This window comes from Cololabis saira, chromosome 19 (assembly GCF_033807715.1).
Source record: "Cololabis saira isolate AMF1-May2022 chromosome 19, fColSai1.1, whole genome shotgun sequence".
Classification (NCBI taxonomy): domain Eukaryota; kingdom Metazoa; phylum Chordata; class Actinopteri; order Beloniformes; family Belonidae; genus Cololabis; species Cololabis saira.
In genome coordinates this window covers 27,815,921-27,828,621 of record NC_084605.1, presented here as the reverse complement: position 1 = coordinate 27,828,621, position 12,701 = coordinate 27,815,921, and the positions used below count along the sequence as shown (strand labels likewise).

The 12,701-nt window shown below is 38.7% G+C and overlaps 1 protein-coding gene across 1 annotated transcript; it reads right to left on the bottom strand.

The window, feature by feature from the left end:
• Positions 1 to 8: 8 nt before the first annotated feature.
• On the bottom strand, positions 9 to 3,231 carry csf3a (colony stimulating factor 3 (granulocyte) a). The gene is made up of 4 exons (XM_061708884.1): positions 2,626 to 3,231; positions 1,320 to 1,427; positions 1,012 to 1,152; positions 9 to 927 (listed from the first exon to the last, which is right to left on the bottom strand). Exons 1-4 carry the CDS (start codon positions 2,776 to 2,778, stop codon positions 733 to 735), a joined length of 597 nt encoding a protein of 198 aa, XP_061564868.1. The 5' UTR covers positions 2,779 to 3,231; the 3' UTR covers positions 9 to 732.
• Between the last annotated feature and the right edge of the window lie 9,470 nt (positions 3,232 to 12,701).

The window sequence follows — 12,701 nt, the reverse complement described above, 5'->3', positions numbered from 1 at the left end:
CGTGGGGAATCACCAGATCACATTGGAACATCCAAAACGGATAAAAACAATAATTTAACATCTGACAACTGTGATCAAGACGTCTGAGTCAGAATGATCACATGATGGCGAGGCAATCACATGGCACAACGCACAAAGGAAGCAACCCGTGAATGACACGGCTGGTCATCCACAGCTTACGACACTCCTTCAAGGAAATCAGAGTGGCAAAAACTGTGACACCACAGTCTCTGTATCGCTTTAAGTTTCACTTCTCTAAGCTCCAGTGGTTCAGAGGAATTACAGGCAAAGTCATTTATGAGGCAGCAAGTTTGGGCAAGTGCTGGCATAGCCAGGTCATTGTCAAGAATGAATGAATGACTGTCCCTTTTCAAGACTTTTTTTTTTTCAATTCAAGTATCAGGAAATACAAACGTAGTGGGTTTTAAATAATTAGTTTTATTTTATTTGAATCCATAATTATTCTTCAATGCGTGTACATTATATTAACATGATTCATAAAAGCTGAAAACGTTAACGTTAGATGTCTACTGGGGTAGGGCTTCTGGTTTTTCCACAGATAGTTCTTAGTCTGTGAAATGCAAAACTTTATCAAAAATAAAACTCCATAAATAAATATATAAATAGATAAAAAATAAATATATATTTTTAGGATAACAATAAATAAATATGTAAAACAAATAAACAAAAAAGAAAAAACGTATGCCGAAAGTGAATCATTTTCATATTCGGTCAGCTTTTAGTCTCCTCCTCGTCATTGCTCCGCTCCAAAATCCTGAGGCAACGGTTCACATCCTGCCCAAAGTCCTGAAGCTGTAACAGAGTCCAGTGCGCTGCCACCTGGACCTCGTAATCCCCCGGCATACGCAAGGTCATTTGGGGTGGGGTCGGAGGCACTGGTTCTTCTGCTGGGGTCATTCGCAGCATCTGTGAAGGATGCAAAAGCACATCATGAAGCTGCCAAAAATGAAAAAAATATATTTTTTGGTGTAAAATAATCAATTATTCTACCTTTTTGACCTGATTGGTGAGATCGCTGATGTCAGCAATTAGAGCATCAACTTTGTCTTTTTTCTCCAGCCGATTGGAGACAGATGTCAGCAAAATCTGGTGCAGCTGCAGACCTTCATATATCTGACTCAAACTGTTCTCCTAGAACGAGGAAAAGAGCAGGGGATTATGTTTGTCTTTTTATTTATATATATATATATATATATATATATATATATATATATATATATATATATATATATATATATATATATATATATATATATGCTATGCTTTATCAACTTCTCTGTTCAAAGGAAGATGCTTACCAGAGAGGAGTTTTCTGATATGTTTTTAAGAACAGGAGCAGAGGGAATGCCGATGATGGACACTATCGTTAAAAGCCTGCCGTTTTCAGGAGAGTTGAGCTGCAGAGCCTGTGGTAAAGAGAAAACATGTCAATTTAAAAGACAATGCTTCTTCACATGCGCAAATAAAAATCCCTCTCATGGCCCCTTTTCCACCCAATTTATTAAAGCCTTTGTGGAAAAAAACTGAAACGAGGAAATGTATTTTGACCATCATGGTATCATATAGTAGTATTATAACACAAGAGTATAATGGTACTTACCCAGTAATGAGATTTTAGTAAGTATACATGTCCTTTTTTGTTTTATTCCATTCACATACATTAGTTTGACATATATGATGGTACATCATGAATTTTTTTTAATAGATCTGCAGTATAGATTTGTTTTTGTTTTTAGTTTAAATAAACATCTATATTTAGGCAATTGTTCAGTCTCTTTATAAAGATACAAAAAATGCATTGATAATAGAAGGGGTGGACTCATTACTAACTAACTTTTCTGTGTTTACAGTGGTTTCATTGTTTTCCTCAGTTGTAAGTTGCTTTGGATAAAAGTGTGTGCTAAGTATAAAGTAATGTAAAGGTTAATCTGAAAATCAGAGGTTGAGGAAAACATCTGCATTGGTTAACCTAAGGATCATTTGTACCAAAAAACATAACACACACAATGTTGAGAACAAAAACTACAAGCAAAAAAAATTGTTAATTTGACCTCCCTAGGAGACAAGTACAGATCACTGCATTTTCTTTTTCTTTTTAAATCTTAAAGAGACTAGACAATAAATATGAACAGAAACTTTGGTACAAGTAGCTCAAATTTGGAATAACTGTAAAAATAATATTTTGCTATTTTTAGGTTAAAGCATAAAAACATACAGTCTTTTAACAAAAAATGGTTAGAGAACTCAACAGAAAGCAACTACTAAAGATATTTGTCCTAATTCTTTCAAGGAGTTCATAGTTCATTGATTTCATCATGACATAATCTGAGACAGAGCCTAGTGTTTCTTGCACAGCTGCATGCAGTACCAGGACCTTGGCTGACAGCTGTTTACACAGTAACTAAACATCCACTTTAAAATGCACGCACTGTGACCGCAGCACAGCCAATAATGAAGACGCTGCACGGATGAGCAGAGCAAAAGCAGAGCTCCAGCTACTCCGCCTTGCTGCGCATTTTCCCCCCAAACATTATCATGACGCAGCACCGTTAAGACTCAGCTTAAAATATAAAAGCAGCAAGTTGTCGTGCGCGTGTGTCTCACCTTGGCGTGGACGCAGGCTTTGTGCGTGTTGGGTATTGACTGCAGGATCTTCTGTATCAAGGCGCGGCTCCTCTGCACATGATCCTGAAATTCAGAGTCCTCAACAAGTGCACTGCTCTCCGGCAGAGGTGCGCTGAAGGCGACGGTGGCCATGGAGCAGGCGAAAACTGCTGGGAGGAGGGGGGAATCAAAACAGTCAGGGCCCTGAAAACAGAACAATCCTCTATATTTATACTTCAATCGGCGCCGTGCGCGTAGGCGGGTTCGTGAAGCAGAAGCAGAACAATATCGTGGCTCTCCTCAGCAGAGCTGGGCTCGTCCCCCTCCCCTCCTCAGGGAAAATACTCAGCCACATGGGTTCAGAATAGTCGCAGTAACATGAAGCCAAAGCCAAAAAGAACTTAAGCAGTTTCACTTTCCCAAGATGATTTAAGCAGATGTAAATATACCCTCAGCTGTACTATCTTTTACTAGAAACATTCTCTGGCGCTTTAAAGTAGCGCTACTTTCATCCTAGTTTAAAAAAGAAGAAGAAAATGAAGTGCTGATTGGTAGTCCAAAGACTGATCTTCAAGCACACACCAGGACTGTCCTGTAGCTTCTCCTTCACAGTCTCTGCTGTCTCTGGAAATGATGATCAGAGGAGATGGAAGCGTTTTAGAGTCACTGTCTCATTACTTACCAATCAGTGCAAGCATGGCTTCAGTTGGAAAATGTCTTACTATTGACTTCAAGTTAAATCTATAAATGATCGATAGATAGGACACTTAATGACATATATACTCCCTGTAGAGGGATTTCCCATAATTTATGTGACGGCATGATTCTCCACCATCACCACCACCCCCTTCAAAGTGGAAAAAAAAAAAAAGTTAGATTTGGGTTTGTAAGTTTCAAACAAAATCGTATAGAAATGTATAAACACAATAAATAACAACAAACAACAAATAAAATAAGGTAAACGATAACTGGTTAAAATCAATACAGTGAAAATGAAAAGTGGCAAATAATTAACCCTATAATATCGTACGTATCATAATTGATACATAGAATTCAGAGACATCTGCACCACTCCCATAATATTAATAATAGTTTTATACTAATATATATATATATATATATATATATATATATATATATATATATATATATATATATTCATAATTTATTCATAATGACAAAAATATTTTATTTAGAAACTGTAAAAGGCAAAATTGGTTGTTTTTTTTCAGTTTAAAATAAACTCTTTGAATAAAACAATATAATTTTATGTGTATTATTTTATGCCAGACATATAAGGGTTATGAGTGAAAATGAAAATGAAAATGTGTAAATGATGAAGTAGCTTGAGCTTGAGTCTCTTAAGTGTAGAGGATCTTTCTTCATTACAGATTGGTGTGTGTGTGTGTTGTTGCAACACAGTTTATGAATGAACATTACCAATTACACAAAACTAGAAGCCACATAGAAATATATTTGAAGTATATTTGCTTCCTATGAATGAGTGAGTGGAAACAAAACAGAAAATGATAGTGTTTAAACACGGTATTTCATGAAATGTAGGAATTTTTAAGAGGAACTTTTTGTACATTTTTGTGTCAGTCCTTAATAGAGAGTTGTTTTTGGTGTTCTATTACCCAATTATGGACTGGATAAGCTGACATCTTACATATAATACACATGTAGGAGTGTGATGATGTGTTGTTATCTATTCATCCATTTCACATACATATTTTTCCGTTATGTTATGCCATTTACAATTATTTTTAAACCCTCCCCCTGTTTCCTGTAGTTAAAAAAAGTTCTCAGTTTTATGCAACCTAATCTATAGGAAAAGTTATCAATCATTTTGTCGAACTGCAGTTCGAGTACTTTAGGAGAATATGAGAGTGAAAGAGCGCCTTCTGGTGGAGATTCAATGTGCACGACAACCTTGCAACGCTGTGCATTTCATTCACTAAACGTCTCAAAACTCAAAAGTATAACGATATATATTTAGCGTTTACATTGATCCCGTTTCTAAAGGGCTCTATTTGTTGCTAAACAACAAATGAATTCACTTGCTTACTTGGCGAGAATTTGATCAGAAAAAATTATCAAGTAACTGTCAATCATCACCACATGAGGATGAACTTTGCTTTGCACATTTGATGAAAACAGGGGGAAGCTGGCCATCTGGTTCTGTTAATATAATAAAAGGTTTCCCTGCCACAGTTTAAAAAGAGATAAATTAGGTAAACATCTGTTTTCCCCATAGATTAAAATACAAAATGTTTAAAAGCAATTTTTCTATTTCAGGTTTAATTGATTTTGACAGGGTCTGCCATATCTTTTATATGCTGAATTAAACAAAAATGCACATGAATCCTCTCATCTTAACAGTCTATATCATTTAGTGCTACACTGTTAATACATGAGTCCACATTTATTTACTTATTTTAGGCTTCATCTCTTTTTATAGTGCCTTTGAAGAAAAGTCCTGTTACTCATCCATGCTTTCATGCCACACCTTTCATTCCACACATTCAGCACAATTCTTTTTCGCACACACCCAAACACGATGACTGTCGAGAGTCTGAGTGACCCACTTGGAAACACAGTTTCTGAAGAAAAAAGACTTGAGAAAGTTGTTCCGCTTTTCTTTTTTTAACCTTTAACATATATTTTGTTCAGTGTAACTTATTACAGTCTTTACATCTACCAATGATATCTTTCAATTGATTTCTATTAGATTTAATAAAATGCCTCAGCAGTCCCTGAAAGCTTTTTACTGGGACTTTAATTTGAGCCGCTGCAGGAATTAATGATGGCTGGCTCTTTATCAGATAGTTAAACATGAAGCCGTTTCATCTTCCCCTTTACGTCTTGTTTACATACCAATCATAAACTTAGAACATACTATGATGTTCTTTTTGCACAGGTTTTCTACTGGAAGCTTTTTAAACAAGCCACGTGAACATTATTTTCTTATCACTTACCAAGCATCTGATCTTGCCCGGAAGTTGCCAGAACACCCACTCACGTAAAGATCAGAAAGTGTTTTGAATGTTTCCACTCGGGAGTCAGCACTTCACAGACTTATCAGTGATGACTTCTCAGAGATCATTGCTGATGTCTTTCCTCTTTCACATTGCATTTCATGGACCCAAATTCAGAACAGCAACCCAGAGCAACTGAGTGCATTAGATGTCCAGCATCAGGTGGCCAGTAACTCTACTGAGCTTAAGATTCGAGTGTTTGTTTGTTGTAAAGCGATTCAATGTTTTACATCAGCCTTGTCTACAGGATGTGTGATGAAACCGAGTTATTTACAGTAATGCCGTGTAAGAATATTCACACGAAACGGTGCTTTGGAAATCATTTCACAACAGACATGCTGATGGTGAAAGGCTTTTTTAAACATCTGAAGTCATGAAACAACTGACTTGCAAAACTTCTTTATCAGCTCAGTTTTACATGTCAGCAGCCTGCCAACTCAGTCTAATTTTATGATGCTGGTTCACATAGTTACAGCATTCAGAGTGACAACAGAACTGGTATTACCGTATATCATTGTTTTAAATAGATGTGTATGTGTCCAAACTATAATTATGAGCCTGCAGTCATTTTACGTCCTTCAGCATTCCCTCAACACCAGTTTGTGAACATGTATTATTTAATTTTACACATCTGCTCTCAATGAACAAACTATTTACACAGATAGTAATACCAAGGCTGGATTTCTAACCTGATAAGCTGAGGCCCACAGATACCTCGGACCCGCAACAACTTCAGTTTGTCCATGTTTTGATTACCTTGTAGTCATCTGCTTATTTGACAGACACAAAAAACGTATTCACCTGACATTGTTTCCTATAATTATAGTAGATCTTTCACTTCAGCTAATTATAATGTTAATATTCTCACATATTAATCCCAAGACAGTGTTTAGATCCAGGAGTAATGCTTGGTTTAAGGAGTCAAGGCTAGAGGATGAAAGGAAGCCTCAGTAGTAGATCAGGCTTGTTTGTTTTTTGGTTATATTTTGGTTGTTAAGTGCAATGTGTGTTGCCAAGAGCCGCAGACCAGGACTTGAACCTGAACTGGCTGCACAAGGACATCAACCTCCGTGTATGGGGTACCTGCTCAAACATGGGCTGTTTGGTACTTGTTGAAGTCTGTCCAATATGACTTCGCTAGATTAAGAATCAGAGGAGAGACAACAGGTTAAGACTCACACCTGGGCTACTTATTTTCCTGAAAATTGCACTCTTCCAACCCCAGGGGGAGGTGTCGCCCTATAGCTCAAAATAAAAGTAGAACCGTAGATCATATCTACTTAGGTTTGTGCCTCCTCGTTTCCTCCAGAGAGTATACTGTATTTGGTAGAAATAGTAATGAGTAAAGCAGTATACAAGGCTTACAACAAAATCATAATGGAGTAAGATATCACATGAGATTCACCCAACAAGTGAATTTCTAATAATGACATTGATTTAGAAACTGTGTATTTTCTCATCTTAAACTGAAATTTAGAACTTTTTTTTCTTATTTATTATTTGAGCCCTATGTAGATTAAAAACAGACTATTTGGGTAAAGACTGGGATTCAGGCTTGAAATGGGCAAATAGCTTGGATCCCATATGGTTTCAGTATGAAGGGCCCCAAATGTCTATGAGGCACATGAGCTTCAGATGAATTAAACAATTAGGCCTCACCTTTAAAGTATTTGCATCCCACTTAGAGTTCATACTGGCAAACATAGACAAACCCAGCTTGGAACCATATTTTCAGTCCACTTTTGACCCAAACTGTGCTATCATATACACTCACTACCACTTTATTAGGTACACCTGTCCAACCACTCGTTAACGCACATTTCTAATCAGCCAATCACATGGCAACAACTCTGTGCATTCAGACATGTAGACATGCAGTGCGTCCGAAATGCCATACTAAACAGTATATACTAAAAAGTATACTACAATTTGGCACACTTTTGAATAAATATCAGTAGTATGCATTCATTCGGACGTACTATTAAGAGCACGCACGTCACGTCAGGAAGTGATGTGTCACAGCAGCAGCAGCAGCAGCAGCAGCAGCAGCAGCAGCAGCAGCAGCAGCAGCAGCAGCAGCAGCAGCAGCAGCAGCAGCAGCAGTAGCAGCGCTCCGCTCTGCTCTTTCCCGTTTATTCTGGCCGAAACAAGATGACATTATATAATATTATTATATATGAATATTCATATTATATAATAATATTATTATACTTAATATTATTATACTTAATATTATACTTATGACATACACGTATCACTTAGCAACCAAACGCTGCTGCATTGCATTGTGGGAAGTTTCTGCTCGGCTAGTGTCCATCAATCCACATTAATACATTTCTCCGGAATGAGTATGGATAGAGCATACTATACAGGGTTTTCACCGACGTCACGAAATGGGCGGTACCGCGACCCGGCAGCCATAGCGGCGGCATTATTTGTAGGCAGAGTGGAGGCTGTGGAGGGCTGGAGGTTGAACAACAACAACAAAGCGGCTAACATGTAAAATTTGACCATGTCAAAACCACGGAAAACCTCGGAAAAACGTGGGGAAGATACCAGATACCGGGAAGGACTTGGTCCTCCAGAAAGGGCGAGGTATAAAGAGAAATTAAACCTTTTAGGTGGCCATGATCCGTACGAGCTGGAGCAAACAACGTGAACCACGGATGACCGACTATTCTGCCAACGATTAAATATCCTGACATCGTGAATTACCTCATTTTTTCCCCAAGCCCATACACAGCTGAGGATCTAAAAGCCTACAAAGGTTTGGAAGCATATAACCAGATGGTGTGCGGATGGATGATAGAGCTGATGTATCAACAACTCCATGAACGGTGCATTGTGAAAGCTAAGGTAACGTCGTTAATAGATCAACTTATCTTTTGCATCTAGAATTATATAATCTATAATTACACATTTTTTTAAACCAGGCTCTGACAGTGTTTGGTTCCATTTGTACACTGTCAGGGTTACATACTTGTAAGGGTCAATTTAGACCCTCCAAAACGCTAAATATACAGTAGATTATTATATTATTATATTTATTTTTCACTTACCTGACAAGAAATGTGAAGAACAAACACGAATGTTGTCAAGATTCTTGCCCGTGAAGTTCTGTTTCAGTGCAGCAAGCCACAGACGTCTCCTTTCTTCTGATAAGTTTCGGCAAGTATCTCCCTGATTTGTGATAACTTTTGGAAGTGTTTTTCTCGGTCAGACCGATTTGTACAACCGTACACATGGCAATAATTGACCATTTTCCACATGGATTGTGATTACGGTTTATGAAGGAGCAGAAATGTGCAGTCTCTTATACGCTCTGGCTTTGTTTTGGTCTGGGGGGGTGGGGGGTATATCTCCGTAATGGCGACTTCCGCGTTTGGTGACGTCATGGTCAAGACGATCAGCTGCAGTTCAAATCGAGCATCAGAATGGGGAAGAAAAGTGATTTAAGTGACTTTGAACGTGGCATGGTTGTTGGTGCCAGACAGGCTGGTCTCAGTATTTCAGAAACTGCTGATCTACTACTGGGATTTTCACGCGCAACCATCTCTAGGGTTTACAGAGAATGGTCCGAAAAAGAGAAAATATCCAGTGAGCGGCAGTTCTGTGAGCGCAAATGCCTTGTTGATGCCAGAGGTCAGAGGAGAATGGCCAGACTGGTTCGAGCTGAGAAAAGGCAACAGTAAAGTCTGAATTATGGTTCTGCGTCAACCCAACGCAGAACACACGCCGTCACCGTGACGCCGTCGTGAACCCTTCGGACTTCTCCGTCGCTCCATTTCGTCGCGGTGCAGTACCCCCCGTGACCGCTAGTTAGCGATCTTTTCCTGAATGGTTTATCCGACTTTTTCCAGTCACAGTAAATCAAAGAGATAAGGACAACTATTGTGCAAAAAACCAAAACCAAAAAAATCACACATACACGAAGAAAAGAGCGCTGAAAGTTCACGACTGCTTCAAACCGGAAATGAGTGACGGCGTGTGGTCTGCGTCGACGCGTACCACACGCCGTAGGCACGGCGTCGTTTTGACGCAGAACCATAACTCAAGCTTAACTCATAAATCACTTTTTACAACTGAGGTATGAAGAAGAGCATTTCTGAATGCACAACACGTGGAACCTTGAGGCGGATGGGCTCCAGCAGCAGAGATTCACATCATGGATGTGCAGCCGACAAGTCTGCAGCAATTGTGTGATGCTATCATGTCAATGTGGACCAAACTCTCTGAAGAATGTTTCCAATACCTTGTTGAATCTATGCCACGATGGCTGAAGGCAGTTCTGAAGTCCAACCTGGTACTAGCAAGGTATAGCTAATAAAGTGTAAATGCTGGGTGGGTTCTAAGCACAGAATAGTACATCACCTCTAACTGAAAAAGTCTGAAATTTGGTGTCTCCGGCAATAACAAAATTGTGATCATTAGTTCTATACTTGAACATATATCTTTTTTATTCATAGAAGTTGATCTTTTAAGACCAAATGTTGTTTAATCCACTCGAACAAATAGCTTCAACTTTATTAGATCACAAAGACAAATATCCTTTTTTATTTTCTTTTGAAACCCTGTCATCCCAAACAATGAGCAGATGATGCAATTGTGTCACACGGATGCCTCTGTAGAAAGGATGTGTCATTTTTGTCTCTTCTGCCCTCACCTCACCAGGCGTCTGTCTGATGAGAGACTAAAATGTGCAAATCACATGCAACGACACGAGGAGCTTGAAACGCCATCATTAAAAATCAGTAGAACATCTTAGAATATTTACATTCCTCTAAAAATGGCGTTCGTCACCAGTTTGTAATTTACTTTTAGAAGGCAGGCCGTCCGGTTGGGGCAACGACCCGCTTCCTACAGATGCAGGGACGACGGGTTAACAAGGGTCAGGCATTTTCATCTTGTTAACAAGGTGGATGCTCAAATCTCCTTCGGTTTCTCTCTCAGATGCAGCATCTTAGGTGTCGCTTACATGGGACACAGCAGTCGACTATTTGGAAAGTTGGTGGTTCAAGTCTCTGTAGTCCACATGATTAAGTTCCCTTAGGTAAGATACTCAAACACATATTGCCTCCAATGTTTTTGTGTAGGTGTATGTGTGTGTTTATAACACACAAAAGGCAATTTATTGACAAAGAAGTGCTGTAATCCTTACAGTATAATGTCAAAAGCCTGGAAACATTTTAACCTGCAACACAACCCCAAACAGGGTTGTTCTCTGTGGGATTGGATACGTCACCTTATCTCCCACTTTGTGTCCCATTACCTAGCTGTTGTAATGCTCACACCAGTGTAACGTGTCCAAGGCAGCAGGCGGAGCAAACTGAGCTGGCTTGAAATTTAAATTAACCTCAGTGGCATTTATCTATGCAGGGGAACAGAGGTGTCGGATTACCAGCATCCACTCCGGCCATGCTAACGCTCCTGTCGTACATACTGCTGAACAAAAGAACGAGCACACTCACATCAGCTGAAACAAAAACTGATACACGCGGGTGCTATTAGTTTTGGGTTTAAATTAATCTCTACTTGTGGTGAGGATTCCCTGACAGTGGCTGGTTTCAAAGCTACCATGAGACTCCGTTATCAGAGGGGAGAAAAAATGAGAAGAGGGAGCTGTGTGTGGCAGGAAATGTCAGAGGCTTAGCATCTATTTTTCAGTACTGTTGAGTCTCCTGCTCGTCACGGGAGGCTCTCCCTGAATTTCCTTAAGATCGGCATCAGTGTTTTTTCTGTAGAATGAACTCTCGAAACTGGACCATTTGAGCCATTGTACCGGTGTGGGTAGCAAAAGGGAATCTTTTGTTTTGTACTTTTCTCAAAAGGAAGCCGCTTTAATGTTTCTATGGAAGAGCTAGCGGCTCATTATCTCAACTTTCCACCGAGGTTGGAAACAAAAGGAAACAGCTAAAGGCAGAAGCTCAGCTCACCAAGAACATGGGAAAGAACTGAAAAATACAAATAAATACAGCAGCGAGCAACTAAAAGCTTCACCCATGAAATTTCTGATTTCCACTCTCCAAGTCAAGCAAGATCTAAAACAGTGCTCCATTTGTAGTTTTTACTCTTTGATTTATGTGCAGATTAAAAAAGGACATTATCGTGTGCTGGTTTTCCCTAACAGGAGGCTCCAGCTATATTGTCTCCATGTCTGTTGTCATGTTTAACATCACAATAATAAGATGACATGTCAAATCATGTCATATTCTAAAATCAAGCATTTTTGTGCTTTCAGTACATTATTTCACACTGTTCAGAGTTGGGCTACTCTCGCTCAAAAGTTAATACACCCCTCTCTTAATTGTATATTATTCTGTGCGTGTAAAACATAATAAAATCACCTGATTGTACCTGGTCTTATAAGATAAGATAAGATAAGATATCCTTTATTTTCTCCCTCAGTGGGGAAACGTATTTGTCGTCAGCAGTACACACATATAGGGGAGGGGTAAAAGACTGAAAAGTCAGAAATAAAAAATATATAAAAAAGGCATTTACAACCTCAGAGGCAAGAGGAATCACTTTTTCCACTGTCTTCTTATTTATTTAACATTTAACTTATTTCTTTTATCATTCAGAAGCAAATATACACCAGAATGATTACAAAAAAGATTTGTTTAGGTTTAAAAGGTTGTCTAGGTTTAGAATGAGCTAGTCAAAGTCCTGACCTCAATCCAACTGAGATGCTACTGGAAGACCTTGAAAGAGCCGTGCATGAGTGATGAACGCCCAAAAACCTTAATAGACTGAAGCAATGTTGATAGAAGAGACAAGAACAGACCAAAGCTCCTGCAATGATATAAGAGACTTCCTGCAGGAAACAGCTACTTCAAAGTATCGCTCCGAAAAGTCAATCCAGAAGCTAGAGAAACTTTTTTTTTCCACAAATGTTTTGTCTTCATTTGTTTTGTTTTGGTTGTTTTTTTTTTTGCCAAATAAATAATACCATAGGGAAAACAATTATATGTTGTTTTCTCTGGATTGTATTTCGCTAATACAAAGAATCACTATGATAAAAGGATTTTTACTGTTTTT

Excerpts from the sequence above, each read along its gene's own strand:
- csf3a (XM_061708884.1), bottom strand. The coding sequence starts at position 2,778 with ATGGCCACCGTCGCCTTCAGCGCACCTCTGCCGGAGAGCAGTGCACTT. Across the intron at positions 1,153-1,319 it reads TATCAGAAAACTCCTCTCTG|GAGAACAGTTTGAGTCAGAT; the intron begins GTAAGCATCTTC and ends TCCTCGTTCTAG. Across the intron at positions 928-1,011 it reads TCACCAATCAGGTCAAAAAG|ATGCTGCGAATGACCCCAGC; the intron begins GTAGAATAATTG and ends CATCCTTCACAG.